At 38.2% G+C, this 17,698-nt stretch overlaps 1 protein-coding gene across 13 annotated transcripts in view; it reads right to left on the reverse strand.

Moving 5' to 3' along the window:
• LOC129721347 (filamin-A) overlaps positions 1–17,698 on the reverse strand; it is a 211,782-nt gene that overhangs the window by 67,783 nt on the left and 126,301 nt on the right. For all 13 annotated transcript variants that reach the window (XM_055673815.1, XM_055673851.1, XM_055673840.1 and 10 more), the window contains 2 exons: positions 7,513–7,692; positions 7,209–7,449 (listed from right to left, as the gene is read on the reverse strand). In XM_055673815.1, coding sequence (XP_055529790.1) covers positions 7,209–7,449; positions 7,513–7,692 — 421 coding nt within the window. The remainder of the gene's footprint in view (positions 1–7,208; positions 7,450–7,512; positions 7,693–17,698) is intronic.

The raw sequence follows: 17,698 nt of genomic DNA on the forward strand, positions 1-17,698 counted from the left end.
TCTAGAGATCTCCGATGAAGTGATGTCTCGCCCAATAGAAAACGCATTATGCAGCGACTGACAATTTAAAGCAAAAATCATGAACCTTCACTTTTACTGCGAATCGATTAGTTGTGTTGATTGAAACATGAACGGACATCCTCAATTTCTATTGTTAAGATTTTGAGGAAAGTATACACATTAGAAACCGGAACATTTTCGCTTTCAAAATGGTTCACCGTGAACTTTTTACCGGATTTATGAGCAGTTCAGTTTAAACTGTAAATACGTTTGCGCAAAGCTTCTCGCTTCGGCGCCATTTTGAACAGAACTGAGCATGCATAAACAAAAAAAAATACTTGCATGAAGCGGAGATAGATAGCTTACTTGTACATATTCTGAAAGTGTTTTTTTGAGCAAGAGAACCTAAAAAAATCCAAAATTTACGTTGTCACCCGTTATGTCTAAAGAAGCTGCTTCAGTGGAACAGTCTTTAGATTTATTAGTTCGAAACATATTAGGTAGTTATTATAAGTTACTGATAAGAAGTAGTCGATGAGTAGTAATCGAATGCTCATAACTAAAACCAAACTGCTCATTCTCGAAATTGAATTCTCATCGATATGTTTTGTCATTCTATTAAGAATTATTCTTTTAACAAGTTTGCTTAAAGATGACACTTATTGGAGTGAGTTCAACTGGATTTTTTTTTCAACCTTAAACATTAGAGTAACTTTGTCATTTTTTCAACATATGCTCACTGTTAAACATTTTCACCAAGAATTTTGAAGAGCTTTCGGGAAGTCTTTTGATAAGGATATAGAAAATCATTTCCTGGCGCTTCCCTGTTTTTTTAACCTGATAACAGATCTAACTTCGTTCAAGTTTGTTTCTTGTTCCAGAAGATGGAAATCTCATTTCATTACGTTATTTCTCAAACATAGTTTTTTCTTCGTTACGTAATTTATGGATATCGGCAAAGTAAGATTTAAAACCATTTAAGAAATTTAAAATTTTCTTACACGTCAATAACTTCTTTTCCAATGTGTTGATTGCACGTAGGTGCAAACATCCACCACTATTCTAATGTCTAACGAATGATCCCAGTACAATATATTTTGGATGATTTAAGCGATGCGTTCGAAAATGAAAATAGGAATGATTGTTTAAAGCACCTTCTATTTGAAGTATTTGATCCGACACATATACATATATTTGGTAATGCATCAACTGGCCATACTAATTCGAGCTTCATTTTCGACGACTATCACGCCCAACAGATGAAAAGGTCTAAAATGTTTAAACTTTGTTTTGCTAAATGGATCTATCCAGAAAATGGCAAGAGAAAGAGACTTTAAGATCAGTGTCTGATTTTCTACTTTAAAAAAATAAGATTTCAAAAACTTTTTTTTGCTCGTCACCTTCCAGTGAAGCGGTAAGTCATATCAAAATTTGAAAATTTCTTACCTCTAAATTTTTCAATAAAATATCTACCCCGGCATTCCAGCACCTAAATCCGGCCCTGTTAACATGCATAACTCGTGCTTAGCTTCCCCATTGTTGGGTCATTTACCCTATATTTATCAAAGAATAGCATCTTCCGAAGTGCGTTTGCTTTTTCGAGAGTATTCGGAGTAATGAGCTAACTTCGCGAGTAACATTGTTCGATTTCGTCATTTACCATGGTGATCCAACCTTTCCTTTCCGTCGCAGTCGTGGAGATGCAGAGGTAAACTCTGTCTCCGACAACAACGGCTGTTACACCTCTTTCCTCACAACATCCTTACAACCCTAACGATCGTAAGGACGTTGCCGGCGTTGTTCAGTAGCGGTAGCTACTGGATTATTGTACACTGAAGATCCCATTTTTCAGGGACCTTCGAAAGCTTCCGGAAGGGTTTTGTCGATAAAAAGTGTATTCACGGTGTTCCAAATAATTATTCTTATAACAGTTACTCGAGACATCATCTAACGTGGAAAATTTCCAACGTATATTTTTTGTAAAACTGAATCATATTCGGATTGAGTCATTTTTGTTCTAGATATAAGGTTTTCATTAGCCTAGTTATTAAATTCTGGTGTAAATGGATGTGTCAAATAATGTTTACTGGTTATTTGATCCGGACAATTTTCCGATGGTGCTAATACAGTTTGTATCTTTCAAAAAGGTCGCCAATGGACATGGGTTGCCTGCAAAACAATATCTACTATGATTTGCGTTTGTTTTGGAAAGCTAATTCAAGTTTTTTGTATGAGGAATCCCCCCTAAAACTTTTAAAGGGCGTTACTCAAAAATTAGTCCAAGGATGGTTTTCAAATTTGGCTCAGAAGTGCAGGATAGTAATACAAACCAACTGCCATTAACAGTTTCGATAAAGTATTTTTTTACAATAACGGTGTTTGGAACACCGTGGTATTAAATTTCACTCGTGCACTCGAATATCAAATTGCTCTGTCAATGTCTGCATTATTTTGTAAAATAATATCATAATTCAAATTTTTCAAAATCCTTTGATGATCAAACACAGCAGTAGTGCAATTTAAAACAGTTTAACGGGATAAGAAAAAAGTTATGGAGTCATGATCAAAATCAAAATCAGCATGAGTTAATAAATCACTGCATTAATGACTTTGATTTGTTAGTCAAATCAATTGCAGATGGATTCCTAACAGAAGAAAAATATGTAGAACCATTTGGAATTGCTTTAAGCATTATTCCAAGATCGATGTTTTGCAACTAAACCACCGATGAATTAAAATTTAGATTATTTTTTTGCAATTCCCTTCAAAATGGTTTTACACTCACCAGTGACAGGGTGGCTATAAATAAACTGGCAATATCTGGTTTAATTTTGGTTCCAGAACTTTCAAAAACTTTCGTTTCAAGATGGTGCAAAACACGACGGAGGATAACTATTGCAACTCCACTTTCGACAAAATGAATTCCGTCAAACCTATGAGGTTATGAAGTTTCAGTCGCAACTGCAATATGCAAGTCATAGACTGTTGAAAACGGGGAAAAATATTTCGGAAAAATATTGCAAAAAAAATTCAGAGGCGAATTGCATATCCACTTGAACAGCTTCGTACAGAGCGGATTGTAGCATGGATTGTTGCGGGTAGTACATCTTCTCAGGAGTAGAATTACCCGAATCACAACTGGCTAACCTTTCTGGACCAAACAGGTTGTTTGAATTTAAAATATTACCTGAAAAGACACTAGGATATGAACAGTCTGGTTATGTCAACAGGTTGTTTTGAAAATCTACGTTGTGTGGATGTAATGATTTCTGTCCTAACAGGATATTCAAAGTAATTGGATTTGTGTTTGTACTCCCACAATTTACACATTTGAAACTACTAGCGATCTACTAGTGGTTTTCGTGTAGCCGTATGAAAACGCGCTTTTCTATAACATCCAGGCATTTCATGGAAAGGTTACTTCAATTTCACTATACAACAGATTTATTACCAGAATATTTTATGCTGGTTAGTACACTGCGATGTAGTAATACTGAAATATTAGGGTTGCCATAATTAGCACGCTCCGATTTGATAATCATCGAAGAGTTGGTTCTTTGCAAGAGGCCGCCACTGTCAACGTATGGATATCCGGAAGTTAGAATCATACTTGATACAAATAGAGCATATTCTAACGAGGAACCTCGAGAATTTGGTTCATTGGTTCGTGGCTTTTTTGCGTGAGGAAAGGCTTGTTGAAATTTATTAGTTGTCAATATATTTCTTCTATTTTAATCAATTGATAGCACATTGTTTGGCAGTTTACTTAGTTTTATGTAGTTGTGAGCTAAGGTCTGAAAACTGGGTTTTTACCATAACTCAATATTTTAGCATCAAAAACATCAAGTATACACGTAAGATACACATGACTAGAGATACAACCTACACTAGGTCACATAAGAAGTTCTTGCATTTTTTTATCATTTGTAGCACCTTGGCATGTTTGGTTGGTAAACGGCTGGGCAGTGCGTACAAGCAGTACACCCGTACTAGTTGGCATAAAATAGACCCCAGTGTGGTCCAAAGCATAATGCCCAGCAACTCCTATCCCTACCTCTACGTGGTACCGACTGGGATACGAGCAACCAAGGGAATATCGGTGAACCGGTGGGAACTTGGTCGTATGCCGACAGGGAAGGGGGAGCTGCTCTCCTAGGAGGGCAGCTTGTCCGAGCGTCTGTTCCCCATGTTAGGGGCGGCTCAAACAGCGTCTGATCCGGAGCGGACGGCTGAATTATAAAATGCGGCGTCTCGCCAGCTACACCCAAGACGGCAGCCCCGTCGCGAGACTAGGCATCCGCGGCCCTAGTAAGGCAGCATGCCGAAACATTAAAATACTACGAACAATCAAGAATTGAATACGGACCGGAACAATTGGCAACGACCTAGGCGACGAAATAAGGACGACGATTGGAAGCTCGGTACATGGAACTGCAGATCGCTGAACGCCCCGGGTGGCGACCGAATTCTGCTGGATCAGCTAGAACCCCGCCACTTCGACATCGTTGCGCTCCAGGAGCTTTGCCGGAAAGGAGAGAAGGAACGGAGGATTTGTGGCCGCAGGGCACAGTACTACCAGAGCGGCGGCACAACAAATGAGCTGGGTACCGGCTTTATAGTGCTGGGCAGGATGCAGAGTCGTGTGATCAAGTGGCAGGCGATCAGCGACAGGTTGTGTTTGTTGAGAATAAAAGGCCGGTTCTACAACTACACTATCCTCAATGTGCACTGCCCTCACGAAGGAAGACCCAATGTAGAGAAAGAAGAGTTCTACGCACAGCTGGCGAAACTCTACGATCGTCATCGGGGACATGAACGCGCAGATCGGTAGGGAAGAAATGTACAAGCCGGTGATCGGTCAACATAGCCTGCACACCGTGACGAACGACAACGGCCAGAGATGCGTCAACTTCGCAGCTTCCCGAGGACTGGCAGTCCGAAGTACCTTCTTTCCACAAAACACCTGGAGATCACCTGACCAACGTATAGCAAATCAAATTGACCATGTTCTCATCGACGGCCGGTTCTTCTCTGACATTACAAACGTACGTACCTATCGCGGTGCGGATATTGGCTCGGACCACTACCTAGTTGCGGTATCATTGCGCTCAAAACTGTCGACCGTATACCACGCGCGACATCGCCGAACCCCGCGGCTCAACATTAAGCAGCTCCGTCTGGAACTCCCAGGCTGCGGAGGAATATGCGCAACAGCTTGAAGCGGTGCTACCTACAGCGGAGGGGCTGGGCGCATTGCCTCTCGAAGACGGCTGGTGCAGCATTCGCACAGCTATCGTGGAGACCGCAACGGCGACACTAGGAGTGGAAGCACCGAGTGGCAGAAACGACTGGTATGACGGGGAGTGCGAGGCAGCGGTGAATGAGAAGAACCGGACCTGGGCGATATACCTGGGCAGGTCAACGAGAGAGAACAAGGCCAATTACAAATGGGCACGGAACGACATGACCACGATTCTCAGACGAAAGAAGCGCCAGCAAGAGGATCGTGAGCATGAGGAGCTGGAGCAGCTATACCGTGCCAGTGAAACGCGGAAATTCTATGAGAAGGTAAACCAGTCCCGCAGAGGCTATGTGCCGCAAGCCGACATGTGCAACGACGCGGATGGGAACCTTCTCACGGATGCCAGCGAGGTGGTCGACAGGTGGAAGGAGTACTTCGATGGACACCTGAATGGCGAAACAGCAAACAGAAGCGGAGCAGAAACTGACCTAGGAGCACCAGCAGCGGATGACCGAGTACCAGCTCCCGATATTCACGAAGTTCTTTGTGAGATCGGGAAGCTGAAAAACAATAAAGCCGCAGGCAAAGACGGACTGCCGAGCGAGCTCTTGAAACATGGAAGAGAGGCGCTGGCGGGTGATGAGACGCCTGGGGAACTGGCGAAACACAGCCCAAAACCGAGCAACATGGCGACAAATTCTTGATAGAGCACGAGCCACCACGGCTCTCGTCTGATTGGTAAGGTAAGTAAGCACCGTGGCATAATCGTACGATTGAAGCCAAAAATTCTCGATTTCCTAAAAAATATATAACTCATCCAAATTTTCAGCGATTTTCACAAAACTACCTCTGTTTGATTTGTAATTGAACATGCTATTAAAGTTTTAGTGCATTTGTAACCTTTTTTCTCATAAAAAATAGGCGGCAAATTTCAATCAGTTTGCTTTATAAATAGTTATTTTTTGCGCATATTTAGTCGTTTTGATAATTTGCTAGGTTCATCTGAAAAATAGCAAAATAAATACAGGAATAAAAAAAAATTACCGAAGATTTCGTGATAAAATGACAGGTGAAATTCTCGAGCGTTCGGAATAATAAAATATTACCAAGAATCTCGTTAAAGTTTGACAGGTTTTCAATTGTTGGTTTTACAGAATCTTGGTATTTTGAGATTTTTACCGAGATCTCAGCTGTTGAAATGTCGGTAGTTTATTTTACCGTACTCGGCGATAATATTTAAGTGTGTATATTTTCTTCAAGCAATCAGAAGCCATTAAATCAGTGGTTGTTCACCGGGTCGATAAGTAGGCCGTGAAGCCCATCTAGGGGGCTGCGAAGGTCTTGGTTAACTAGACAAGTGATTAATATTTCTTTTTATATACCTTTGTGAGAGTAGATTTTCAACGCTTCTGAAAATTAAAACTGACACAAGAAAAAAAAACAAAGGAATGTTCTATATCAGTGTGGATAATACCTGAAATTCGGAACTACAAGATGTTTTGGACAAGACTCAAATATAAAAGCAACTGATCGCCAAATCCACGAAAGAGCTAAGAAACCTACCGACATTTATCTTTCTATCCATCAAAGCCAAGGTTTCCGGCTCTAGAAACGTAGGATTCAAGGAAAATTGTATCCGTTGAATTATCTTTTGTAGTTTTCTCATCGCCATCCAGGATTGTATCCATAACTGTAACGCATAACAATTTACGTTTCGTAGTATATAATAATTCCCACGCGTAAACTGAGCCCATTTCAAAAATAAGTAATACCTTCATCTGATTTGACAAAACCAGCGAGCCAAGAAAAGCTTTACCCGTGGCACTTTAGGGTGTTACTGGGTTGGTAACAACAGATGCCTTGAAAAGGTCTCCCACATTTCTGTCGCAATTTCGATTAATTTTCCTCAATCATTTGTACGAGGCTTCTGTGAAGTAGTAGAACTATCGTTTGATGCTGTACTTACCGGTAACCTCTCCTCCGGTCTGCGGAAGATGCAACCGATCAAGTTTAAAATCGCGGAATTTGGCCGAACTAGTGGTGGAGTTGGAGGTAGATGTGCTGGTTGCAGTGACTGAGGTTGCTGTTGTGCTATTGTTACTACTGTTGCTGGTGTGAGTATTGACGGCGTTCGAATGAACGTTGTTCACGTGGTTCCCGTTAGTGAGACCGTTCTCGTACTTGCCGTTGACTAGCCGTTCCCGAACCTGCAAAGGAGAGTTGCGTACATTGATAAACGTTCATAGTCAAACGATTCCACAGCAGATTACCAAGAACTCTTCACAGGCTGTCTGGTGATGTATTTGCTTGGATTTTGATACGGAAGATACTTGTTCTACGTAGGACTCCTGATGTTGATAGATTTGCTGGTTCTCTGAGACGGTTGCTGATGAGGTCTTTGTCGTACTGCTGGTACTACTGGTGACCTGCTCCTCTACGCTCTCGACTGCCTGAAATAAAACGAACATCAAAAAATAATTTAGTTAGCAGAGTTGGATACAAATTGTATATCGAAGCACACCGTTCATTGCATTCTTCTCAAGAACTTTCGATATTAGTCAATGTTTGCCAGACGGCTGACAGGTGCGAGAGAAGGAAATGTAGCAAAATTTCATCATCTAGCAATCTACATCATCGCGATCATCATCACGATCATCGTTCGAATTTATCTGAACGTCGCGAGCGAAAGTGCGCGCGTGCTGAGGAACCACCGTGTGCTAAGCATAACTATTTAAATGAGACGTACCGAGGACAGGTGTCGCGTGTGTACGGCACACTCTCGAGGCATCGTTCCTCGGCAGCAGAAGAAGTTTTATTTTTGAAATTCCGTACGCTATTTTACCTACCCAAGTTTTGTTTGTTTGCAACAGTTCATTTAGCGAACGGAGCATGGGAATGACAGCTAAACGCCTAGAGGTTGACATCGGTTGAACGATTGAAGAAAGGATGAGCCCCACATATGAGTGCCAAACATTCGCGCACAAAAACGGACCATCCCTACGGAACGGATAACGCGCGAAGCTACAAGATTAGCTGCATTAATAAACTGACAGTCGGTCTGAAAATATGCGCTATTTTTAGAACGGTAGATTCTCTGGCAGGACCGAAACGAACGATAATCATCACAACAAGTGGCAGAGTTTACTTGTCCACATCCACTACGTTGTAAGCGAAGTGAAAGTGTGCTAATCTGCAATTAATATGCTAATTGTCACGTTCTTTATGCACCCGTAATACATAAATCTTAATGCCACATGTTGCTGCAATAGCCGAACGACGCGTGTCGGTGATGATGATGGTTGCAGGTCTCAAGAAGTGCATTGTGTATGAGGCCCTGTCGTCGCGCTTGACAGCAATTGTACAAACATGCGCAGCGGTAAATTTAGGTTGGAATGACTATAGATAAGAGCTATGGCGACCATTTTGGTTCAGATCCTCACAGTAATCCAGTTTTTACGGTATCGTTAATCACCAATTAGTGCCGCTAATTTTCCATTCGGAGATAAGCGATTTCGGCATTTTTTTAATTTGTTTAGATAAAACAATAACTGGCTGTTGTACGTAGTGACGACACTTTTGCTGTTGATTTTGAGTCATCACACCGAAATCATTTCCGCCATATACATTTAGAGACTCCAGCTAAGACTCTAATAATAAACGGATCATCAGGACATTTCATCAGGATAAACTTAGATCAGTTGAAGCCAAACAGTATTGAAGCCAAAAATGGCCGACTTCGCGTCACCACTTCGAGTTTTCAAAGGCACAAGACTCGGAAATAGATATTGCGTTCCCGGTGAAAATGCTATTTTATGCAGCAGCGTTTTCCCAGGTCACGCATCACCAGTTACCTTATTTTGTGCCATTAAAAATTCGAAGTGGTGACTCGAAGTCGGACATTTATGGCTTCAATACCGTTTGGCCTTAAGATTGCTGAGGATTACATTAGCATCACCATCATCGAGCATCAGTTTCAAAACTTCAGGATTTTTGTCAAAACGCGTGTAGATTCAACCTTTGCTCCGCCGACATTCATAAGAAAAGCGAAGTATGTCGAATCTTGTTGTTGTTATTTCCTAAATGTAGAGCATCGATCTACAATACTTCCAGATATTCGATGCATCAAAATGTTTTGCCTGAGCCTATGCCTAATTAACTGCAGAAAATCGCAATGATTTAGTGCGCACAGCTGGAATAATTAGGTCAAGGTCAATTAAATGACAAGCGGTGACTGTTACTAACCACTTTGGGTAGGAAAAAATCGGCGTAAAGTGGCCGACAGTATCGCCGAAATTTACGGCTGGGGATAAAAATTGCTTCGCACACGCGCGCCCGGTATTTGTAAATAAGTACCCTTCCCTCTGCCATTACAATACGCTAGAAATACAGGGAGTGACACTACCCGGTCGTCATCGTAATGCTCAAACGCACGCTGATGTATTAATTAGTATTTTTCCTGTTGACCGATTTCGTTTAGGGCACGCGCATTTCGAGCGCAAAAATTTCGACTCTGAATTTCGGCGCCGCCGCCGCTAAAGTTTAAGCTCCAACGCGATTGGGTCAAGTTTCAAGGCCATTCGGTCGGAGATTGGCATACGCTTACGGAGAAGACGGTTTTCTGTCGTGTTTTGCGTAACTTTTTGTGACCCGATTAACTCCCAGTGTTTGTTGAAGATTAATGAGATTTTCAAGATCTTGCCTAATGGCGAGCGCTGGTCGATTAGAGAAAGACTTATTACCGTTGCGGCAGAATTCGGCACCGGGTTATGAAAAGAAGCATAGTGAGTGATAGGTTGTCACTCTCCTTTCTTCTGGGTAATCATATTTGACAGCTACCTTCAAAACTTTGTCGCAGGAAATAACTGATTATGAAAGATCGGGAGAGAAATTGTTGTTTTGATAAATACCTTAGTTTACTAATAATTTGAATGTTCGTTTAAGCTTTTCAGGTGTTGGTGGCGAGGTTTATGTGCAAATTAAATCAAAGTACCTGGAGAGCTTACACAAAACGTTGTTTTTTTTTTCAAAGAAACCTAAAGTTTCACCAAACTTTGGTGAAAACCCCAAGATGCAGAAACAAAGTTAAATTTTAAATAGAGGTTCAATTTGAAATAAAAAAAACGATTTAAATATTTTTCAAAATACTTGTATTTAAATGATTTTACAATATTTGGATAGACGTTTCCAATCAAAAAGCTTATTCAGGATGGAGAAACGTATAATGAATTTTTACTTAAAAGTCAAGTACATTTGAAAAGTCAGTCACCAGAAGTCTTATGATTTAAAATTGGTAATTAAATCATACTGCATCAAAAAGAATAGAGGGGCTGTATGCAAAGCCACAACCGCATGGTTGACGTCAAACTACATAAGATTGTTTGTTACATTACTTGTATTGGATATTTTTAAAATTTAATGCAAAAGAGGAATTGAAGTGCTATCGAATATCAATTTGCACGTATAAAAACGACATCATTGAAAAGCAAACAAACATTATGCGGTGTAAACAAATATTAAAATGCAGGTTAAAATACCATTTAATTTTAAATTCTAGCGCAAAAAGAGAAAACCATTAATCTTCATTTCATTCGTTTGGTTGTCCTGAAAAGGACAGTTTGTTGTTCAATTCAATATCGGATGCAAAAAATGCAGGTTAAAATACCATTTCATTTGTAATTAAATGCAGGTTAAAATACCATTTCACTTTCAATTTCAGCGCAAAATCCTTAATCTTCAAGTCATTTGTTTGGTTGTCCTGGAAAGAGCAGTTTGTTGTTTAATACCGGATGCAAAAAATACAGGTTAAAATACAATTTCACTTTCAATTAAAATGCAGGTTGTAATACTATTTCAATTTTAATTCTAGGGCAGAACGAAAAAAAAAATAATCTTCAATTCATTTGTTTGGTTGTCCTGAAAAGGACAGTTTGTTGTATAATTTAATATCGGATGTAAAAAATGCAGCTTTAAATACCATTTAAATTTTGATTAAAAGGCAGGTTAAAATACCATTTCACTTTTAATTCTAGCGCAAAACGAGACAATCTTTGATCTTCAATTTATTTGCTTGGTTGTACTGAAAAGGACAGTTTGTTGTTCAATTGAATATCGTATGCAAAAAATGCGGGTTAAAATACCATGTCAATTTTAACTATAATGCGGGTTAAAATATCATTTCACTGTTATTTAGAATGCAGGTTAAAATACCCTTTTACTTTCAATTCTAGCGCAAAACGAGAAAATCTTAAATATTCAACTAATTTGTTTGCTTGTCCTGAAACGGGCAGTTTGTTGTTCAATTTAGTATCGGATATGATACAGATTTAATTTAAAATCGGATATTAATGCTGATCATGCAACTCCGACAGCGAAAATTACGGTGAACTTTCATATGATGAAGGCATCGAATCATCTGTTTAATAGGATGAGAGAATGCAACATATTGAAAAATCTTGCAAACAATTGATTCAAATAATGTTATTAAATCACAATGAGACACTCAGATAGCAAAGTGGAAGGCTGTTTTCACACTGACAACTAGACGCGGACGGCAGATTATGATTGCCAGCATCACAAAAACATTTTTTTTCACATATTCAAAAACATTTGACTACTGCCAAATACAACAGAGCTTTACACTGGAGGACGTGTCGACTGATGTACCTGAGCAATTCCATGAAAAAATGGGCTTTTGAAAAAGGCTATTTTGGAAAGGTATTGATGATTACAAATATTTTTAGGGCCAAAACGGTTTGTTTGATCGGTATGACGTCTTCGACAAAGTTGTAGATAATAGTTTTGTCTTTTCAAAAAAATTAGACACTCTAGAAAAAAAATTTTTTTTTGAAAAAAAAATTAAAAGAAAAATTAAAAATTAATTATATAAAATAACTCATTTTTCAAAAATTGATTTTTTTTTTATAAAAACCACAAAAGATTACCCAAACAATGCAACCGGTCCGATCATGGAGAAATCAAGAAAAAAAAGTTATGATTTAAAAAAAAAATATTTTTTGTAATTTTTTTTCAAGGGGTATATTTTTTGGTCGAACAAAATTGTTATCTACAACTTTGCTGAAGACACAACCGTTTTGGCTCTAGAAATATTTTTAATTTCCAATACAACATTCTATGGGGAATTAAAAATATTTTTACAGTCAAAACGGTTTGTTTGATTGGCAAAGTTGTAGACAATAATTTTGTCCTTCCATGAAAAAATGAAGCACGTGAACATTTTTTTTTCGAAAATTCAGACCGATTGCATTGTTAAGGTAATCTTTTGTAGTTTTTATAGAAAAATAGATTTTTGAAAATGAGCTAAAAGGATAATTAAACGTCTATGCAAAGTTTTAGCCAAATCAAAAATGACAATTTAAAAAAAAATATTGAAACTGGGACATTTTTTGTGGAACTGCTCACCAACTGCTGATGCTGCCGCTACTGCACAAAGACAGCTTTTTAATAAAGGAAATACCCCTACCGCTGACACTTCTGGCACTACTTAGGTTGATAGCCGCTGCAGTTACCGCTGCTGGCGCCCACTCCTACTTTGTTCGGACCATCCTAGTCGCAATCTATTAGTAAAATGATTGATTTAAGCAGAGACATGATCTTATATAGCCCAAAGATTTCATTCCCGGTTTATTAGGCATACAATTATTTCGACCGTGTTATAGCCCTTTTCCGACCGGACCTATATAATTGCGTAGGTAGAAGGTGACTTAAACAAAACCTCCTCTGTCGCTTTTTGAACGTCCTATTCGTTGTTTTTTTTTTCACACCGCTAGTGTCGACATCGCAGCTGCTACGAAAAATAAAAAAAAGGAGCAAGCAAGTGTTTTTGTATAGGACTTGCTTCGATTTAGGTTTTGTTATCAGTCATTTTTTACCTACACAATTGTGTGCGCTCGGTCGGAAAGGGATAGAAAGTGATCGTTGTGCGGCCAACCAGAGCACACTGTTTCCAATGCTGCAAAAACGTGATCGAAATTATTTTGAACCCAAAAAAAATGATTTTAGAACCGTAAAGCCTTCAAGAAAGTTGATCCATCAATTATTTTCTATTTTATGGAAGTTGCAATATTGTGATTAATCCACTGAACAGTGAGAAACGGATTTTAATTTTTTTTAATTTTTGCATATAATGATTCGCTTTGTTTAGCAAAGTTGTAGCACATTTCATAAGAAACAACTTTGTTAAAGACATCATATGTGTTCTTTTGTGAAGTTTTCTACAGAAATCATTCAAAAATCTTTTTTTTAAATAACATTGAGTAGTGATTTTCTACAATTTTTCAATGTTCTACAATGTTGTTTCCCATAACAAAACTAACAATTTCATCATAGAAAGTTTATTTTTATCCCTCACACTTCTTTGGTTATTGACAATTTTTTTTAAACGATGCACTAATTTACTAACAGATATCTAAAAATACAGATACAAAAAAAATACAGAAATACAGATAAACAGATATCAAAATCTGCAAATATCTAGAGTCCAAACGATTTTTATATTTCAGTATAAGTAAAACATCATTTAATCCAGATATATGCATTTGTCTCTCGCTGTCTCCTGTGTAGATGTTCGTAAGTAAACTAGTGCATTATTTTAATAAAAATCTTTAATAACCTTATAAACATAAGAGATAGAATAAACTTTTTTCGGTGAACTTGTGTGTTTTATTGAAGTAAATAACATTGTAGAACGTTGAAAAAAATAAAAAAATCATTAGAAAAAGGTATAACAAAACTTCACAATAGTTCATTAAAACTGGCATATAGAAAGAAGTGTCTTCGACAAAGTTGTTTCTTATAAAATGTGCTAAAACTTTACTAAGCAAAGTTGATTTTTCTATGCAAAAATGAGAAAAATAAAACTCTTTTCTCACTTCTAGGTATATTGATCACAAAACTTCAACTTCTACAAAATTGAGAATAATTCATAAAACAACTTTACTGAAGACACTATGACTTCGAAATCTTTACTTTTTGAGTCAAAGATGATTAGTGAAAATCAGCGCATTGTTCTAGTAAAATCGTCAACAACCAAAAAAATATGGAGATAACAATAAACTTTTTTCGAAAAAAATGTTTATTTCATTGCAGCAAACAATATTGTAGAACAATGAAAAATATAAGAAAATCACTGTAAACAGTTAAATAGAAAAAAAAATGTTTAGGGGTAATCTATGGAAAACTCCACAAAGGTCCATTTGAATAAATAGATAGAAGTATGATGTCTTCAACAAAGTTGTTTCTTTCAAATTTGCTACAACTTTGCTGAACAAAGTGGATTTTTATATTCCAAAATGGGAAAAGCAAAATTTCTTTCTCACTGTCAAGTGTATTAATCATGGAATTGCAACTTCTATAATATGGAGAATAATTAATGGAACAACTTTGCTGAAGACGTTACGGCTCTAAAATCTATCTTTCTGGGTCAAAATAATTTCTGTCACGTTTTTACAGCTTTGGAAACAGGTGCAGAGGTCAAAATCAGCGCATTAACAAGGTTTAACAGTTTTCAACAGTACGATAATTCAAAAAATCAAAATACAATTGCATTACGGATGCATAGATCTCATAGATTCTCAAATCAAATAAATTGAAAACTACCCGGACATGCTTTCTTCTCTTTCCGTTTTTAGATTTTCATTGTATACTCCTTAGGGTGGGACAAAAAATAAATGTAAGCCTTCATGTACTTTTCGTGTTCTTTATAAGTCCTATAACAGCTGTGTAAATTTTCAGATCGATCGGTTGAACTATATTTTTGCGCCCGATTTTTAAAGTTTCCATACAATTTTATTTAGGAAAATCCACGTTTTCAAAACTTATTCCCCAGATATGTCCAGTTGGCTCCTAAAATTATATCGATACATGATATTTGTAGAAAATTTTCCTGGAAAAAACTCTCCTGAAAACCGTAAGGCGCTAGGATGTTTGACCCATAAGGCGTCGTACACAAATTACGTAACGCATGAATGGGGGGGAGGGGGGTTAAGTCTGCGTTACTTATTGTTACATAGGGGGAGGGGGGGTAGTTGAGATCGTTACGTAACTGTGATGTTTGCCCAAAATTGCAAATTTGGAAGGGGGGGGAGGTTATCCAGCGTTACGTAATTTTAGGGGGGGAGTCATATCGAACGTTACTTATCGTTACATAGGGGGGGGGTCTGAAATCTAGGTTTTTAGCGTTACGTAATTTGTGTACGACGCCTAAGGAACACGAAAAGTGCATGGGAGCGAAAAAATAACACCATTGCTTTTTTCCCATATAACCGTGTCCCAGTCTAATACTCATATGTAGCCGAACTTCCTGATATACGTAGTTCCACGTCACAATCTTTAAAACTTAAGTTTTAATTAAAAATTCGTCTTACATTTCTCCATCCTGAACTTTTTATCAAAAGTTTGGAATAAGATCAAGTTTCAACAGAAAAATAAATTTCTAGAAAAATTTATGCTTTCAAGAAAAAATTGCAAAAAACATTTGTTTTCACGGTGTACTCTTGAGTGTGGAAAATTCATCCGTCCGCAAAAAATACTCAGTTTGCTGAACCAAATATGTGTGCAGAGTATCATTCATATTAAAAAATCGTCGATATCCGACGATAGTTTTTTTTGGCATGGAATTGCATCGAATAATGTGAGTTAGTGAAGTTTTCCGTGGTAAACCCAGGTCAAGACTTTGCCAACAGATGAAACTATCTTTACCTTCTTCTAAGGTCTTCGTTCCGTTTATTATTGCTTGATCAACAAAGGGTTTGTGATCAGCGTTGCCAACTCGCCAGTTTTTCTTGGATATCTTCAGTTTTTTGGGTACGCCAGCGAAACATTAAAGGTAGAATATCTCTAGTTTTTTTTTATTTGTTCCAGTTTCATCCAACTTTCTATTCCTATCTAACTCAATAAATACTCTCATATAAACACAGACTGATTGACTTAACACTGGAATCTACATAGCTCCATCGCCGCTAAAAACGACAACCCCGTTAGGGGTGCTGTTATGCAATCTCACACATTTTTTTAGTTCCCAATTATACGCATGTACATATGCTAGCGCTGCTGTCGCAATACAGGACACAGCGCAAACACGGCAACAGATGGTGCTAGTTTTACTGACGCAATTTATTGTTATTGTTGTTATCACCCGAACGATGATTCTATTGAAAATTTGTTCAATGTTTATTGTCTGTTTGCGACTAAAGTTTCACGATGGTTTGAACAGGAAAAAGTGAGACCTCCAAAATAAGATCTAATCATTGTCACACAATTAAGTTAAACTGATTCATAGAGTAACATAAAAAATCTTTCAGGCATCTGGTGTTTTCTTCCGTCAAACAACAGGTAGTTAAGGGAAAAAAATTGAAAATAATCTAATTTCATCTGTTATATTTTAGTTTGGGCGTGCTTTTTCTCACCGCGTCAGCATTCATATGATTTATGAGCGAATTACCGGAATTCTTCGCAATCTCCTCCGCTTAACCGAGCACGGTTTTGTACAGCTCTGTGCGCTAGTGGATGTGGTCTCACATGATTTGACTCATATAAACAACATCATAGCGAAAGAATGAGCACGTTGATTGAAGTCCTCCGAAATGAGAAAGTGGGAGTTTGCTGTAGGAATGCACCGCCGGGAAGTACATACTCTGCCGCACCAGGCCATATTTCACGCACTGTGGCGTGGAAAATATGTTTATTTAAGTACAGACCCTTTGTTGATCCGGCACATACAGTGGTTACAAAAAAAAAAAAAAAAACATTAAAGTTTCGTGTTAGAGTGATCATGAAAGGTTGCCCTTTAAAAAATCTCTGTATGTTCTTAGTTGCTGATGAGCTAAGCTAAACTTATGAAACGTCTTATGTTCTCTAAATTGCATACGACTTGAATCGAGTCTCGATAATTTTCACCACAAGTGCCATTAGCGTTCAGACAAATAGCACCAACACTAAACCATTAACTAAATATTTTGAATTAAATTGCAGTGGCGAGGCAAGTGAGACCTGCTCTCACGACCGGCCGACTGGAGAGATGTGGGCGAGAGGTTCACCGAAACATGTTTTCTGACGCAATCGGTGGCGCGCACACGAGAAGGAGAACTTCGAAACTCAGTCAGACTGATTCGGATTACCGCGTGATTTAAATTCTGACATGAAAAAGACGTCGGGGGCGAAGGATGCGAACCGATTCGGACGTAAATTCTCAGTCGTCAAAAAGTAGTAATAGGCGGAACGGCTCCGGCTTGTTCTTAAACTGTATGCCCTCCCGCAGACGAGAATCTGGCACTAGAGCAACCTGATTTTTATGACGTCTGACCACAATAAAATTGGGAAATGCGAAACTTTCTAGGATGCTCTTCTATTAAGAAACGGTAAAATCATATCGAAAAATTTTTTTCAGGAAATATGTGAGATGTTCCGCACACATAACCTATGCAAAAGTTTCGCTAAATT

Source organism: Wyeomyia smithii, chromosome 1 (assembly GCF_029784165.1).
Source record: "Wyeomyia smithii strain HCP4-BCI-WySm-NY-G18 chromosome 1, ASM2978416v1, whole genome shotgun sequence".
NCBI lineage: Eukaryota > Metazoa > Arthropoda > Insecta > Diptera > Culicidae > Wyeomyia > Wyeomyia smithii.